Source organism: Haliaeetus albicilla, chromosome 3 (genome assembly GCF_947461875.1).
Source record: "Haliaeetus albicilla chromosome 3, bHalAlb1.1, whole genome shotgun sequence".
Lineage (NCBI taxonomy): Eukaryota > Metazoa > Chordata > Aves > Accipitriformes > Accipitridae > Haliaeetus > Haliaeetus albicilla.
In genome coordinates, this window is record NC_091485.1 from 29833432 (window position 1) to 29851165 (window position 17734).

The window sequence follows — 17734 nt, forward strand, 5'->3', positions numbered from 1 at the left end:
GTAAAAAAAAAAAAAAAAAAAAAAAAAAAGACAACATTTTTTAGAAATTGAAACAAAAAATTTTACAGAGCTGTAAGTTTCACACCTTGTATGGCAAAGAAGAATATGAACATTTATTAAGTATATAAGAAATAAGAGCAAGGCAACTATTTTGCATCTTAGCAGCACTACCACACTACCCATGGTCCAGTGTAGTGCAAATAGCATACTGGTTGAAGAACATGCAGTACATTCTATTGTACATTAAATCATTGCCAAACATGAAAGCAGCTTAAAGAAATCATGGATTTTTAGGTGTAAAATGGCTATGCTGCTGAACTCTTTATGTGCCTCACTAAAAGCCTGTGGTACACCTGGGAATAGGTGTTGCCAAGTTACTGTCCTTCATCTCCAGGAGGGCACTATAATCTTCACAGACATCATTCAGTACGATGCAGATTTTAAATGAATTAAAAGCTTTTTCACTAAAATGTTTCTGGAACACATCTCTGCCAGCAGGGGAAAAGGAAAAAAACAACCGAAACAAAACCCCAGGAGCAGTGGTTAGTGGCAACCTGTCAATTGTTTTTTCATTCAATTGTCTCGATGGAAACACCAGACCACAAGGTAAAGGAGGAAAGAAGCAGCGGCAAGGAGGAGATGCTTCCAAGATTATACTTTAATGGCAGAACACACAGTATAAACAGTTGGAGTTTCAAAGCTGCTCAGCAGGTAAGGAAGAAATCGAGCCATGTGGATACAGTGTATCTTGAGGATTTTTTGCCTTTGAATCAGAGATGCTGGTCTGTCTGCCCAATATATGAGAACTGTCACCTAGCACACCACAGTACACAGCAGAGACGCTCACCTGTCTGCCCAATATATGAGAACCATCACCTATCACACCACAGTACACAGCAGAGAGCCACACCTGGAGTGGGAAATCAGATCACGGCCATTGCCCAGGGTCTGAGCGTATCTGAAACCTCTTTCTTGGTCCACATGAAAGCTTTGCCCTACTCCCACACGATTCCTTTTAAAGAATTATTCAATAGCAGACTACCGAGACACCCTGCACTAGCTTCTCGAAAGAAGGAGGTCATTCAAGACAATTAAAGCATGGATAGCAGCATTTAGACCTTAAAAGAATAAGTCTCTTTGTAGTTTCAAAGTATTGTTCAGCTGCACAGATAACCCGCATTTGTAGAGTGACGCAATACAGAATTTTCATTATGTACACAGCCGCATTGTTCTATTGAGTACGATGTTCTTTGATAAGCTGCAAGGGTGCTCAGTTTCCAGATATTGGAACCGAAATAAGCCCTACAGTAACATGCTGCAGAGAACAATAGTCCCCTGAACGTGACTGGGGTAGACGGACGTCGCCATGAAGAAGTTTTGAAATGGGACAGAAGAAAGAGAACCTGAAATAAAATAAGTAAATGAAATCTCTTCATCCCCAGGAACAGCAGCAGTACAAACTCACCACTCACCTACTGCTGATATTCACAGGAGTTCACACAGGGCTAAGAAAGAAGTCGTCACCCTTTAAATTTGTTACCTATTTTATAAATTTTGCCTTTCTTTATAGCCAGTAATTCTGCCATTTCATCTTACAGCAACCACACATTTACAACGCACAGAGAAGAATTTCCTTTGGAGTCTCAGTGGCTCATCGCAATCCATGGTCTCCCTTCCAGAAAAGTTCAGCGTGGTTTCCTCACCATGCCCAGTAGGGAATCACTTCTCTGTGAGTTGAGGACAAGTGCCACTATGTTTGATCCCAAGACCACCAGTTTACATAACATCTTTTTTTTTAGAGCATGTATGAATATGTTTATCCCTTGTGAAAAAAACAAATAAAGTCAGAGGACCACATGCCCTCTTGATCCCAGAAACTTTAGTCTTTGTACACAAGCTGTGAATTTCTGTGAACTCTTCCAGTTCATACCCAGTCTGTGGGTGAAAACTACATACTAGCAAGGGCTGCTCTTTACTTGTGGAAACACAGCAACAGCGGCTGGGGTAAAGGGAGTTCCACTGAGAAAAAGAATGGAGTCCAAAGGGAGCAGTGAGCTTACAAAAAAACCCCAAAAGCTCAGCCTGAAGCTCAGCTCTATGCAAAGCAGTATTTTCCAGATCTTAACCTTCACAGCGTTTCTCTTTTACCCTCCAAAATTATCCTTAGAAAAAAAATTACCAGAAATGTAAAGCCCTGAGATAACCATGCACAACACCACTTCAGCATTAGCAACAAGATACAGTCACAGCTTCGCTGTTAGCCTTTTCTGCCGATGATCTGAAGACAGCCAACCCAAGCCTCACGTGTGCCCGTGTTTTCTCAGAGACCAGCGACGCTCACCTTTTGCCCTGTTGCAACAACCACGCTCCGATAAGATCTCTTTCTGCTTCGGGTTCCCAGAGCGCAATCTTTTCCCCACTGCACCCACTCACAAGCCTCTCGGTGTCACTGGGGTGGGATTCAGCTGCGACAATGCAGATCAGGATGGGGGGGGGGGGGGGGGGCAAAGACAGGAAAAAAACACAGCACAAAGCTCGCTCCTCTCTTGCTCTTCGAGTCTTGCTTCTTCTCCTCTGAAACAGCCCACTCAGTGAATTCCACAGCGTGAGATAAAGTCCATTCATTTTCTTTGGTATGGTGTTTAGCGCTCTTTTAGCAATTTTGTATTTGAGTTATCCTCTAGAAATATTTAAGCCGTTGCATATGTTGGAAAAAAAACTCATAGAAAAAACATTTGCTTCCTCTCAAAAGTGACAGGTTTGGTTTTTTTCCAGTCTATTTGTTCAATTAGTACAACAATATTCACCAGCAAAATATTAACACACATGAACAGATTAAAGCAAACAAAACTTGACTTATGACTTAACAGCATCCAAAAGCATAACCTGGAACACAACTAAACAGTCTTAAAATTTCATCTGAAAATACAGAAGTTGACATATTTATCATTTCTAGACGGATAAGGCAGGCACCGATGGCTAACTACTTCCAGCTATATCTTGATGTAACGACAGACTACATCCTCCCATTCCTTCTTCACCCCGTATCATCAAGAAAAACCCTCCCTTCTTAGCAGAGGACCAAATTTAGTGCGCATAAATATTTCATAACTTCATCCTGTCAAGAAATCAAACTGAACTACTTAAGGGCATTCTTCCAGGAGCTGCACATTCAAACTGGAAGAATAAAACTGCATTCATCATACCCATTCTCCCCCCTTCAAACTGAAAGGCCTGAAGGTGAAGCAACAGTGAAAAACTGGAGATCTTGTGTAGGTATCATCTAAGAACATCATCCACTGAGTGCTAAGCTCCATTAAGAAATGTAGCAGCAACACAGCAAGGCTGGCATCTTCCGAAGAAAATACATCTCCAGCTTTTCAGTCCTCTTCTACATCCTGGTCCTCTAGAAGAAATGAATTCTGGCCTTCACAAAACCTCATGATGACTGAAAAAACCAGCCTAGAAACAACTCACTGCTACAGTCACAAGCCAACCATGAAATCAAAAGGTGACTGAAGACAGACATCTACAGGTGGTTTGGTTTCCAACAGCATGAAACGCATGCAGCTTCCACTGATCTGGAGAGGAATTCAGCACCTAAAGAAGAGAGGAGGCCATTCCTGCGCAACCGAACCCTGACCCACCGATGCGTATCTGCAGGCTGTGCAGAGGAGACAAGAGCTGCATCCAGATAAAACTGCCACAAGACACTACTTTGTTAACAGAGGTAGCCTTAAACTTCCTGAGCATTGGATGACACACATTTGGATTGGACTCTGCATTGATTTTCTTCAGTATTGCATCAAGAAATTCTCTGATAGAGCTCCACTTGTTAGCTTTGCCAGACAATGACAGGGATGCAGAGAAACCATCCCGGGACAGCAGGTGCTCCAGTCACTTCCACAAACATTGCATGTTCCCAACTTTCCTCCTTTAGGAGGGAAGCTACACGCTGATTCATGGTTGCTTTCTCTTATTGCAAGACAACCTCCTTTGGAAATAGAAAAAGTGTTCTGTTCGTACCACCAAGACCATGGCGTCTGTGTTCTTTATAAAATATTGATTCGTCTGCCATCTGTAGTCCCAGAAGTTAAAAGGTACAAGTAGGTAAAAGCAGACCCAAGAGCCTCTGCCTGCACGCTGAACCGGCCAGACCTCAAACCAGCTCCAACCCAAAGCCCTTACTTAGCACAGTGCTATACCTGAGCCTGCCTCCTGTTAGGGTTTAGCGTGGGGTTGAACCATTACTCACAGGACACCTACACCAACAGCTGCCTCATGTCTGGCCATCTCAGGGCGCAGGCAAAAGAGCTCAGGTCTGTTTACATCCACTTGCCTGTGCATCTGCTTTAAGTGTGGCACATGGGACAAAAAAGCTTTTGCACAAAATCCACAACATCTTTTTCTCCCTGACAATTATGGGATATTCCCTTCACCAGGTCTGACACAAGACCAAAAAAAAAACCCCACCAAAACCCAAAAAAAACCCAACCTACTTGCTTCAAAACCCATAAACTTTCTCTACCCACAAAGCTCTTTCAGGTCGCTTCCAATGAAGCAAGACAAGAGGAGCGGGGAGACTGGGAAATATAACACGCAGAGAGGGAAATTAGTAAGTCATCAATACATGCATCCTGTTAAAGCCTGAATCACTGCCAGGAATCTCAAGTAAATTGACAACCTTAAGTGCAGTGACTGGAGGCCATCTTAGCTGTTTCTAGTGACAGAAGGTATTACCACGAGGAACTCCTTAACATACCAGCTTTGCCATTCTCACAGGACAACATACATTCGACTGTATGAAAACCAGCCAGCTGCAGTTAAAGAGGCAAAGAAGCTTTTATTTAATCTGCTCCTGAGTGCCAGTTCTGAGGAAGCACTACAAAGGGTAGGAAAAGTACTGCATAATCAAGGGACAAAGTCAAAAAAGCCCCAGCTTGAATCATCACTGGATTATGGGAACTGCAGTTAAGTAATAAACCAATCCTGGTCTTGACCTGCACACCGGGGAGTAACAGAGGACAATGCCTGTGCTCATTTTTAACTTTTCAAATCAATACAAAACTTTATAAGAGAACTGTTCTATTACATCGTGCAAGTACAAGGTGACTTCATATGCTAACGAACTAAAAACCCTGGAAATTTTTCTTGATTTGTGAGTTATCTGCATTCCCTTAGAGACAGGAGAGCTGGACAGTCTTCACAGAGCTACCACGCAGTGCACACACGCTATTATTCTAAAGCAGCTGTCAGAGCCTTTATAAAAAATTTCCCGTATCTCCCCAGCTCTCTGTGCTGACACATTGTTTTCCAAGACAGGTATCTAGGAAAGGTAAACCACTGCTATTCTGTCAGACTCGTTTCTTATTTCCTGGAGTAAACAAAAAGCTGCAGACTTGGAAACGGCAGGTGAGCACCCAAGTGAAGAGTAATAAAAAGTTATCTGGAGACTGTAAAGGCTTCTTACGCTACTCCTTGTTTTACAGGTCCGTGGCCTTTTTTAGTGAAGTGTAACATTTGAGATTTAGCCCACTTGGCTATTTAATTAACATCCCTTCTTATTTGGCCTCGGTGTAGCATCTCTTCGTCACAACACTGGGTCTCCAGTACTGAAAATGCCCTTCCACGCTTTAATTTGAGACTGCGAGGACCTTTCTCAGGGGCAGGCGGCTGACAGCGAACAGGCTTCACCGAGCTCCCCTGGACGCACACGGTTCGGGGGCGGGGGGGGGGGTATTACCCCGATATTTTGATGCAAACCAACGCACGGACTCCGACGCGAGTCGAAGCCCTGCACCGACACCCGGTGACGGCGGGTGACGGTGTACGGACCGCACGGAGCGGCGGGGCTCTCCGGCTGCCTCCAGCCGCGGGAGGAAAGGGGCTGCACCCGGGGGTCCGGCAGCCCGCCCCAGGAGCGGCCCCCGCCGCTCGCCGCCCGCCCCGCAGCCCGGCGCCCGTCCGCCGCGCTCCCCGCCAGCCGCCGGGCAGAGCCGCCCGCCCGCCCCGCTCCCCGCCAGCCGCCGGGCAGAGCCGCCCGCCCGCCCCGCTCCCCGCCAGCCGCCGGGCACAGCCGCCCGCCCGCCCCGCTCCCCGCCAGCCGCCGGGCACAGCCGCCCGCCCGCCGCCCCACGCACCGCTGTCCAGCCGGGCGATCTGGGGGAGCCGGTAGGTGCTGACGAGCAGGTCCAGGGGGACGGACACCGCGCTCCACTTCACGTCCTTGAGGCTGCAGCCCAGCGGCGGGCCGGGGTCCATCTTCCCGGCCCGGGGAGGGAGGGAAGGAAGGGACGGACGGAGGGAGGAAGGGGAGCCAGACAGGCAGCGCCGGCGGGGTGCTCCCACCCGGCGGGGCTGCAGCCAGCGGGGAGGGGAACGGAGGCAGCCTCGCTCAGCGCCGGCCGCCCCGGGACATGCCGGGCTAGGCAGAAGGGCAGGCCCGCCGGGCGGCTACCGCGGCTGCTGCTGCAGCGGCTGCTGCTCCCGCCACCCCCCGGGACCGGCTGGGGCCGCCCGCCGCCGCCGCCGCCGCCGCGCCTGGCCCAGGAAGCGCCATCCCAGCACTGACTAATCAACAGGGTGCGAGCAACGCCTGCGCAGCTGCCGCTCCTCCCCGCGCCGAAAAGGAAAGTGCCGGGCTGCCCGCCCGCCCGCCCGGCGGGGAGCGCCGCCGCCGCCAAGCCTGTCCCTCTCACTCCACCCTCCGACCGCTCGCCCGACGTGCAGCCCGGCCGACCGACCGGCCGACCGGCCGCCGCCGCGCAGGGCCCCGCCGGGGGGAGCCGACGGGCGGCCCCGCCGGGTCCCGTCCGTCCCCGCCCCGCGAACCGCCGGGGCCGGGAAAGCGCGGGGAGACCCTGGCAGGGCAGACCCAGGGTGAGGCGGGCTGCGCGGCTGTAGGGGGGCCCGGAGGTGGGTGGGTGGGTGGGTGCGGGGGCTGGGGACCGGCGCCTCCTCCAGCACGTGGATTTTTTAACTCGTGCTGCTGCTTCCCTGCAGGAGGGGACCGGGGTCCGCGGCCACGCGTGGTTACGTTTACAGTTGGCAGGTACGACCTCCCGCTTCGTTTATCAAAGCGATTCCGAGCGAGCGGGTTGCGTTGCCTCTTCTCGCCATTTAATTTAGCATAGGGACTTCGCCTGTGAAATGCACCCTACGTTAAAAAAAAAATCCAATTAGAGAGCAACTTTGATTATATAGCTTTTAGTTTTTTACCTGTGAACCGTGGACAGGTATTTAAAGCATGAAGAGTAGCGCACAGAAGTTAAGAGGAAAATCTTTGACTTATTTCTGTCGTTACTGCACACGCCGGTATCATGTATATTGCGTATTTGAGGGCCTTTGGACCGCAGGAAAATTTAAAATCAACTACTAGTTCTCTTTTCGAAATGGCTTATGTGATGAAGTCTTACATGATCTTCGTAAGATATTTAATGTTGCCATTTTTAATGCATTTTTATTTCCAGACTGCTAGACTGCAGAAACTCTGGGAAATTAAACCAGAAAAACTAACTCTTGGGTGGTTGCGTTGTACTGTGCTTATTTTGTTCGCTTTTGTGTCAAAACTGTTTATTTTATTGCAGTAAACTTGGCTACGTTTAAGGCTGTACTGTTGACGAGAAACATAAAAGTACCTCTCGGTGATTTGTAAAACGACTGAAAACACCCACAGCTAACATCTCTCTCCAGGCTCCCTCTTCCGCAGTATCCGTCTTCGAGGACGCTGGGCATGGCCGAGCTTGGGGAAGAGCGGCTGCACGGAGAGCTCTCCTGCCGCTCGCCCTTCCTCGCCCGCCGGGTGCAGGGCCGGCCGCCGCTGCGTGCCTTTGTAACCGCTGGTGCCAGCCAGCACGAGGAGGGCCGAGACGGACGCGCTCTTGTTCTGCTCTGCTGCAAATGGAGACTGGGACTTGATCCGTGCTCTCCAAGATGAGACAAAGACCATGGAAGCCAGTCGGCGCAGAGGATTACAGAAAACCCAAATCATCTTGCTTTAAATGGATCTGGGTCGGGTTGCACCTCATCCTGATGTGGGTCCATACTTCAGCCGCGCAGTTTGGCACCGGGATTTCCCAGCACTATGAAAAACCTTCGTTCTCTACACTTGAGTCATGCTGTTGTTAGATCCTACCTCCCAGAATAGTCAGCTTTAAAAATACGACACTGGATTTTTTTTTCAAGGTAGCTTCCCTTTTACGAAGTTCAGGGAGTGCTTTGAACAGCTCAAGTGAATTAAGCTATTGAAGTGCTAAGTAGTATAATAGCTAAGAGCATTATTGTTGAAATACAGAAAGCAAAAGCAAGGTTTTAACTCATTCAGGTTTGACGAGGCTATTTGGTGCATTGTGTAAGGCAAAGCACATCAGCTCAGACTGGGATTCACCAGGACTTGAAGCACTAGTCTGTCAAGAATTGTTTTTAAACACTACCTTGAGTACCATTAATTCCAGGATAGATACCATCTCACAGCTTAAACTTCTCTCAGACATCGTGCACTTCCGCTGTCTGGGAAGAAATGCATCTTTCACACAGAAATAGTTACTGCTGATTATTCTTTAGAGATTTTTTCATTCTTCAGATGGTTTTAGATGTCCTGTGGCTTTTAAGTCTGTCTTCATATAACTGTGTTTGTGTTCTCTCCAACCAGTGCAAACCCAACCCACTCTTACCCAACCCACTCTTACCCATCCCACTGGAACAAAATGTGTTTTTAAAAAATGTAACTTCTAGATACTATCTAAATTTCATTCAGTTATTTCCAGGCAAAGAGACATCATAAAGCTTACTAGTATTTAAATGTCCCACTGGAGCTCTGAGAGTGACTTTGTTATGTGTCCTAACTGTACTATAGCTCAACCTCCTTGAAATATATTCTAATACTACATACACCGTATTCAAATCACCAGCACATACGAACCTCAGATGATTTCTTGTTTTAATGGCATGTTATGTATAATTAACACTTTAGATATAATAATTTCTCTGATGTCTAGCAATGCCTTAATCCCTTAGTGTGATCTCTCACCAGAGTCTCCTCCTGGTGCAAACGCTAACGAAGCCATCAGACCTCAAGAGGAATCCCTGTGAGCAGATCCACCTCAGGACCAGGGCCTCACTTACACAGCATCTTAGGTTTTGTGTACGTGCAGTTCAGGCGGTGTTCAGAGACAGTCTTTATGTATCAAGAGCAAATTGTCACTGTAAAACCATAAGCAGTGGCAGGGGGACTCAGAATAATTCCTGAAATTATTCTTAAATGCATTTTGAATTGACTTACTTTCATGTTGATTTCACAACACATTTATGCAGCAGGCTGTAAAATCTCTAGTATATATTTATTCCACTGCCAATAAAATGATTTTTAAAGTATTTTGGATCATCATCAGTTTGTATCTATGCTAACATTTGAAACAGAGCTGTTCACAACAAACTGATTTTGGTATGAATCTGGTAACTTGCTTTACGCTGTAGTATGCATACACCAAATAAGACTCTGAGCCTTATACAGTAAGTTTCATGTGAAGCCATCATAGTCAGTATTTCTTTAAAAAACCCCATGAATTTGCATTCCTTCTTCCTGCATATGATTTGCCTTTATATCAAAGGCCTGATTTTCATAATAAATACTTACAAGTCCAACACGAAACAACAGGAGAGGCAGTGATCATTTCAGAATCAGATCCTAAATACCTACCTTTCTCTGGGGTGAGGGGGAAAGGGGAGAGAGAGCAATGCATGTGATATAGCTGATGTCTGTGCATCTCATGTTTTCAAAGAGAATACTATTCCTGTCTTACTGGCAAAATCCAAGCAATCTTTGCTCATGCAAGGTATTCCAAAGAGATCTGAGGGTCTGGTGTGAACATTCACCTTTTATCTTCTATTTCACTGTAGGAGGTGTCCTCCCTTTTCCAGTCAAATCCCTTATTTAACCTTTATTTATTCTAAAAATTCCATCTGTGGGAATTTGTGTGACACTATCATCCAGCCAGCTTTGGAGAGAACTAAATGAAGATGATGCTCTCAACTTACAGCCCATTTTCTAGCTGGGAAAATGCCTCCAAACACAGAATGTTCCAGTTTGGTGGGAGGTTTTTTGGTCCTTTCTAGTGAGATAGGTGGTTTTTCCCCAGTGGCACACTCCTGTGAGTGTAGTCCACAATGCATATGCTTAGAAAAAGGCAGTTGTTTTGCTCCAGGAGAGCAAAAGATGTGAAGAGGAGAGCACTCACGCTACCTGGAATGTTAGGCGAAGCATGTTGCATCAGCTAGCAGGGGTGAGACATCCTGCAAACATTGCATGGGAACCTAAATATTTGCATCTCCCTAAGGTGGGCCAGGGACTGGATCATACCTAAGCCACAAGTAGTAGAAAACACTGCGAGAAGGAAAATTTGTAGAAGAAATTCCTGTATTTGAAATTCTGATTAGCGATACAGAGAAGAAATGAAAAATACGAATCAATCTGACCCTCTTTTACCTATTTTCATTGTTAGGAAGTGGAGGTGGAACTAAATGGAGGCTTAAACTCAGAGAACTAGTAGCTAAACTTCTGCGAGTTCAGGACAGCTTGAAGTTCATTGGAGATCCACTGCTAAAGGCAAAACTGCGGAATTTGATCTACACAGAGGAAGGAGAGGAAGTGAAATAAAGACTAACTTGGCTGAATATCATAAGATCTTCAATGACCTGGAAGAAAGTGGAAAGTAGGTCAAATTACTAAATTATGAATAAATGTATAGACTATGTATGGACAAAACCAGAAAGATAAGGTCCCAGTATGTTAGAAAATTGGATTTAAAAGACAGGAAAGATGTTGAAAAGATGCATAGTGAGAAGACGAAGGAAAAAATTGGTCTGTTATTCCATAGAGGGGAAATCTATTTAATCATCACCTAATGACTGGTGATGCTGAGATGCCAGTATCCTTAAATGACTTTTTAAGCTCAGTCTTCACTTGAAGAAGGCAGATGTGATTTCACTACTAGCACCACTAACAAAAGCCTAAGAGCTTAGGCTAGAAAAATGAAGAAATAGACTGGAAAATACTTAGTGAAGTTAAAGATTTTTGGATAGACTGAACCTGATGAAACTCCCTTAGGGTTCAAGCAATGTTAGAGCTGCTACTGATGAGCTCCAAGAATCAACAGAGAATGGGTGAGGTTCCAGATTAACTTGAAAAGGATTGCATACCTCTCGAAGTGTGGAAGGAAAGAGCTCTACAAACTGGTTAGCTGAATTTCTACTCAAAAAAAAAATAAACATTTCAGCAGGTAATCCAACCATTTGCAAGAATCTAGAAAGTAAAGGTAAGAGAAGTAACAGCCTTGGTTTGTCAGTAAAAAATAATATCAGATCAATCTAATCCAGTTCTATCAGTAGGTAACAGGCTTCATGGATAGGGTAGAAAAAGAGAGGATCACAGGGCTTCATATAATATGCTCTTAACCGAAAAAAAATAATGGTCTAGACAAGTATATAAAATGAGTGCAAAATTATTTGGAAATAATTAGTACTCCCAAGCTGAAAGGATACATTGAACGGGATTTCACTGAGATTCGTCTTGGATCCATAACTATTCAGTACTTTCATGAACATCTTTTGTGACTGAACAGAGTACACTTACATTTGGAGACCGTATCTACAGGAAGAGGCTCCAACTATGCCGGAGCACAGCATTACGATTCAGAAGGATCTTGGCAGATTGGAGAAACTGAAATGCCACCGAATAAGGAGAAACAGAAAGTTGTACACATACAAAGGAATAATCAACTGCACAAGTACATACCAGGATAAAAAAGCAGTTCTTCAGGAAAGAAACGACGGATCATGAGCAGTGCTAGGCTATCTTGTATTATGCTGATGCTGGATTGCATAAATAGGAGTATCATAAATAAGAGAACAAATAAATCATTTTAGTCTGTCCAGAAGTTATTATTTAAACTGGAATAGTCTGCTCAGTTTTCAGGTCTACACTCCAGGATAGTTCAGAACCAACTCAAAAATATCAGGAGGAAAGAGACAAAAATGGCAAAAGATTCCGAAAACCCAAACTACAAGGGAAGGTATAAGGGACAGGAGACATCTGGCCTAAAGAGAAGAGAGGGGGCAGGCAGAGGTATTCACCTACATCAAAAGAAAAGGGAGAACCTGCTTTCCATGTCTACTAGTTAGGTTAGGTATTAGGAAACTTCCTGCTTGCCAAACCAGTTAAGTGAGGACTGTACACCACTCAGAGAGACCCTGAGATCTCCATCACTGCAGGTCTGTAAACATCTTCTTGCAGTACAGCAGGGACAGCTGATCTGATGCTGAGATAAGACGAGGACCTAGACAGCCTCTCAAAATCCCTTCCAGCACTATTTTCTTCCTCTGCTATGGTTTTAACTAAGGCAGGGATTATCCTTAGTTCCTTGTTTTCAGGTTTTTCGCTAAATACTAGCTTAAGTGACTGACCATAGTGAGTAGTCCGGAGTGGCTGTAAACACGTAGCCCTTCCCATCCATTTGCACCCCTTCTGCAAGTACACTGCATGGCCTAGAGGCACAGTAACCTGGCCGTATGCTCAGGCACATTACGTCCCATGTGCTTCAGAAAGCATTTTCCAGTTGGGCTCACTGTCTCAATATGAAATTTAATAATAATTTGATATTATGACAATCCACAAACAGCCCTCAAAAAAGAAGCAGACTTATTTCAGGAGTGTAGCGACATTCCAGAACAATAAGACAGTGGAGTTAGTTGTTTGGGATGTGCTGGGATAGCTCACAGCACAGTTTTGCACAGTAGTATTATTCATTCACAAATGGTGATAAAACAATTAAATCTAATTAGCAACAAGAACCACATCTCCCAGGCAAAAAAAAAAAAAAAATAAAAAGACAATATAATCCCCACGATTCTTCAGATTTCCCAACTTGTGTTTGCTTTGTGTGTGTCCTGCAGGTTTGATTTGTGTTCTCTTTGCTTTTGATTAAGGAAAAAGAAACTGGCATCCTGATTCTGCCCTCATTTAAATTTAAATAAAATCTGATATCCTCCACTGAAATTAAAGATACTACATATCAGCATAAAACAGATCTAAATGAGCAGAACCAGATACCTGATGTATTTATACTTTAAGAAAATAACATAAATATCTCACAATATCAAACAAGAACTGCATACCTTTTTAATATTGTGATCATTTATGACAGAAGGAACATTTGAAAATGCAGGTATGCTGCTAACACCTGTGTGAATTATTTTATAGAATGATAAAAGCTTATATTAGCAAGATAATTATTACTGGATGCATTCTGTTGTTCCATTTTTTCTGCCTTCTAAGGGAGGTTCAGTAACATACTGATCTTGTATATGGCTTATTCTTTTATCTCAGCCCTAAACTTTGCAGCTTCCCTGTTCAAGGGTATTCAAGTAACACATATGTTTCTGAAACGGATATGAAAGAAACAAAGCGAAAAATTCCCAGAAAATTATCTTGGGGGACTGCAGTAAATGCCAGCTACTTAAAGAGGTGTTATCTGGGGGATAGCATAAGTGATTTCATATATCAGAAGGTTGCCTCTGTGATAATGTCAATGTTCATTACGTTACAAATCTGGTATAAGTAACACAGAAAAAACAGTCAGGATTTTTTTTTTTAATAAAAGCAAATTAATACACTTAGATTTCATTCCTGCAAACATTTGTATGCAAATGCAGTCATCCTGTGATGCATCTAATAATTCCAAAGTCAGATAATTGTTTTAACTTCACAGTAAAAATATGAAACTATAATATAAACATATCAAAACATTTGGCAACAAAGTTTGTGTAACACAAAGGATGCTTAAATACTGTGTTTTGGGATTACAGGCTCACTTTTAAAATCTTATATGTTGCTTTGCAATAGTTAATGTTTTCTGAAGAGAAAACGGAATAAGAAAACAGTATTTCAGAATGCACAGCAGGTTCTCTTCTTACTTTCATTTAGAGCCACAACATCTAAGTCATATAATACACAGGATTTCTGTAAAACAAACAAAAGCAAACACTTAAGTAAGTAGAACACAACAGTTGAAAAGCTTGAATTTTCACTTATTTTAATATGTAAAAGATTTGGTGGGTCCCTGGATATATTTTTCCTTTGAATATTTAATTAAAGATTACAGTTTTCTAATAAATTAGATGGAAACTGATGCCCATGCAAGTCCCAGCTTGGTATATTTACATTCTTTAGCTGCCTCAAACATCTCTCCTAACTCTGAAGGTGACAGATAATAGAAAGTGTCTTTCGAGGAGACACTACAAACCATATGAACTGATCCTGTAAATCTGTACTCACATGATTTGTTCTAGATGCACAGGTCCTTCTTTTGACTACACCAATTTTCACTAATTTGCAGTTAAGTACACTGATCTTTGAAGTATTGAGCATGGGGTGTAAAAATCCAGTTGAAAGGAATAGGGAAATATAGAACATCAGTATCCATTAAAAAAAGACACAGATTATTAATTGTTATAGAGGATGTTAACTTATTTTGTGAAATTCACTAAAATTCTCTATTTTCTTGCCTCAATTTAATAACCAGGAATATCCCCAAATGGGAACAACTCAGTCTTTATAAAGATATACTATCAAAACAGCACTCCGCCCTTGTAAAACATTTATGTACTGATTGCAAAAGCAGATTTAAAAAAAAAAAAAAAACCAAAAAAACCCAGGACTCTTCCTTTCAGCAATAAACTCAACTAGATAATTAGTGCTGACCAGAGAAACAATCAAACCCAGTTGTGCAATACAGTATGTGCAATACATGTTGCAATCTTGTACTCTAAAACTATGAACGCTGAACCCTGAACTGAGGCACAAAGACATAGAGAATATTGTCACTTGCCTAGAAAAAAAAAGTCCTAACTTCGCTACTTGCCATTCTCCTGCCTGCTTCTTGGCAGGTTTACCAAGTATGTAACGATACACAGAGAAGTAAGTGCAACCACTGGATTCACCACATTCCTCTCTCAACCCAAACCCAACAGCCATAAACAACCATTTCTGACAATAAAGAGAAGCTTCCAGAGAGGACAGCTATCTAAGCTAGAATTCATGAAATTCAAAGCACAGGAAAAAAAAAAAAAGAGGAGGAAAAAAAGGCATCATCTAGTACAATGCTTATCATGATTCAGAACTGAGAACTTACACATACAATGTCACAGGGTCGTTGAACATTGAGGACATCCAGAAAGGTTCACCTGAAATTACTCAGCTGAATCAAAACAAGGAGAAAATAAAAGGTTCCCCCATGTTACAATAAGCCTTATGCCTCCTTGGCTGAGAATATTTAATGCTACCTAAAATTCTGGAGAAGATGCATTAAATTTGTTTCCTTTTTCCTTCTGTAGCCATGGGTTTAGCTCTTCTAGTGTGCTGGTTAGCCTGTGCCAGGGCCATCCCCATGAAGAGGGCAGCTGAGCCCATTCCTCCCTGGGGCTGCAAGGACCCAGGGAGGCTTCCACAGTGCATGCTGCTGGGCAAGAAGATGAAACACCTGGGAAGGGATCAGAAGTGACGGATAGAGGCAGGAGCAGCGGGCAGGAAAAGTATCGTAGTGTCTAAACCTCAGGGTGGATGCCAAAGATGTCATCAATAAAATTATTAACATTTATTGTTCTGACTCTAGGGTACTGGAAGACTGTGACTTACTGATTTGAGGAATTACTTGTCATTAGTCACATATAAATCATGTATGAAGAGATACAGCATGTGCACTTTTACTTGGTTTTTTTGTTGGAGTGACAAGAACCAATAGAGCATAACATTTTTATTACCCTTGAGAGTTTGCTCAAATTCCAACATGCAGCTTCGTATCTTCTGACTTGTTTTAATTTTTTACAGAGTTGTGTAAGGTGCTTGAGTACAGACATTAGCCATCATGATTTGTGCTAGGTGGAGACAGTATTTGATAGTCTTCAAGTGTAGACAGCAAGTGTAAAGTATGAAGACCTTTTTAAGAGAGAGAGAAAGGCAGAATCAAAAGTACACAACTATAACCTTGTCATCTCAAGGAACAAGACATCACTCTGGTTTAGAGATAAGATTCTGAGAGGTGTGGGGGGGAAAGCTTTGGAAGATAATGGTACAATAAGAAATTTAAATTCACTCTATTGAGACTAAGAAATAACACTAAGCATTGATTATTGTGGATACAGATGTAGGACATAGGCTTTTTTTCACCCCTGCTTTTTCTTCAGAAGAAAAAAATTCAGTTGAAGTAGTAAATGAGTTCTAGAAAAATCCCTGTTTGAACAATTTCAGAATTCAGGTTTCACTTAACTTTAGAGGAAACAGGTAATTTGAAAGTGTTGCATGTTATATCTAACTTCATGCTTTCAGTTGAAGGGGAGAAACTTGCATGTTCCTTAAACACTGAAGATGCTAAATTGCAATTATTTTACTACTTAATACTACTTTTGGGTGGCAAGTAAGCTGTTCATGTATCCTTAGCAAGGATCCTCAGTACTGTAAGTGATTAAGAACAGTGAAACCCATTTGACAATGAAATGGTTCATATAATCTGTAAAATCATTATCTGATAGTAGTTCATCAACAAATTAGCCAGGATAGAAAGACAAGAACCACCTCTCCACAAATAAAGAAAAGGTAATAGTTTGTTTTAAAAGCTATTTGAAAGTTGAGGACTTTAAAAATCACTTCAGTTTGATAAGACTATTTCATACAGGATCTTCATCAAGCAAATAAGAGCCTGGGATTCATTTAAGCAAATGTGCTATACACATATTTGAAAAGTGCACATTCATAACCTGAAGAGATACTGTGAGTCCTGCATAAAGCACTGAAAGAACGATCAAGCAATCCAACATAGTGCTCAACTGCAGCCAAGGCTTGGAAGAGGTGGGGCACTCTCCTCCCCTGAAATTACAGCAGGGAGGTATGTAAATCTCTCCCACCTGTGAGAACAAGGCAGACAGCATTCCTTCTTCAGGGTTCCCTGAACACTAGCAATTCCAGCTCCCATTTCAGCTTAGCCTGTTAGAACTCACTCCTTGACAAGCCAGCCAACAAACAGCAGAAAACTGTGAAAAGGTGAGAAGAACCAAAATGGTACCAAGAAGCTCAGGTTTCCACTTCAGCATCTTGGGCAAAGTGGGGTTTTGAAAATACCGCCACAGACATAGATACTGCTGCACCATGCAGTGCTTTTAGTTAAGATGTTGAAACTTCCTGATATCAAATACTAGTTTTTCCTGTTAAATAGCACAGGAGACATGTCTTACCTAACAGGTAAGCATCTGTTTTAAGCTGGTTTTAAGCTTCCTGCAGAATCAGTGGAGAAAATCAGACAGGATGAACAGACGGCTCTCTACAGCTGGCTGTCTCTCCTCCCCAGCTCTAAGCAGAGTTTGCATCGCTGGCGTGCAACAGATAGGTAACTTGTAGACACAGGAATTGTGATGAGATGGCTGAGATCCCAAATGGTTTTTGCCCCCCACCCCTTTTTTTTTTGATTAGGGAAAGAGAGCTAAGCTGGTATACAAAGGGAAATATCATAAAAAAAAAAAAAAGGGAAGCTCTTTGAATGGCTTCTAATGGAGTAAATGTATAAATCTTAGTTAAGATCAGCTGTCCTTTCCTTGCTGGAAAACTGCTCAGATTAGCAGTGTCATACAAAGTTGGATTCACCTACTCTGGCACCACTTCTTGGTATTTTGATACTGTTTTAGTTATTTT

General features: G+C 43.2%; 2 protein-coding genes across 2 annotated transcripts in view; both read right to left on the reverse strand.

The window, feature by feature from the left end:
- The window catches only part of GAREM1 (GRB2 associated regulator of MAPK1 subtype 1), a 101956-nt gene extending 95199 nt beyond the window's left edge, over positions 1-6757 (reverse strand). Inside the window, exon 1 of the mRNA XM_069779241.1 lies at positions 6141-6757. Within this exon, the coding sequence (XP_069635342.1) occupies positions 6141-6261 (121 nt within the window). The 5' untranslated portion in view covers positions 6262-6757. The remainder of the gene's footprint in view (positions 1-6140) is intronic.
- Positions 6758-12629: 5872 nt separating this feature from the next.
- Positions 12630-17734, reverse strand: part of LOC104314242 (ras-related protein Rab-10) — a 33463-nt gene continuing 28358 nt past the window's right edge. The window contains 1 exon segment of the mRNA XM_069779243.1: positions 12630-14014. Coding sequence (XP_069635344.1) covers positions 13940-14014 — 75 coding nt within the window. The 3' untranslated portion in view covers positions 12630-13939.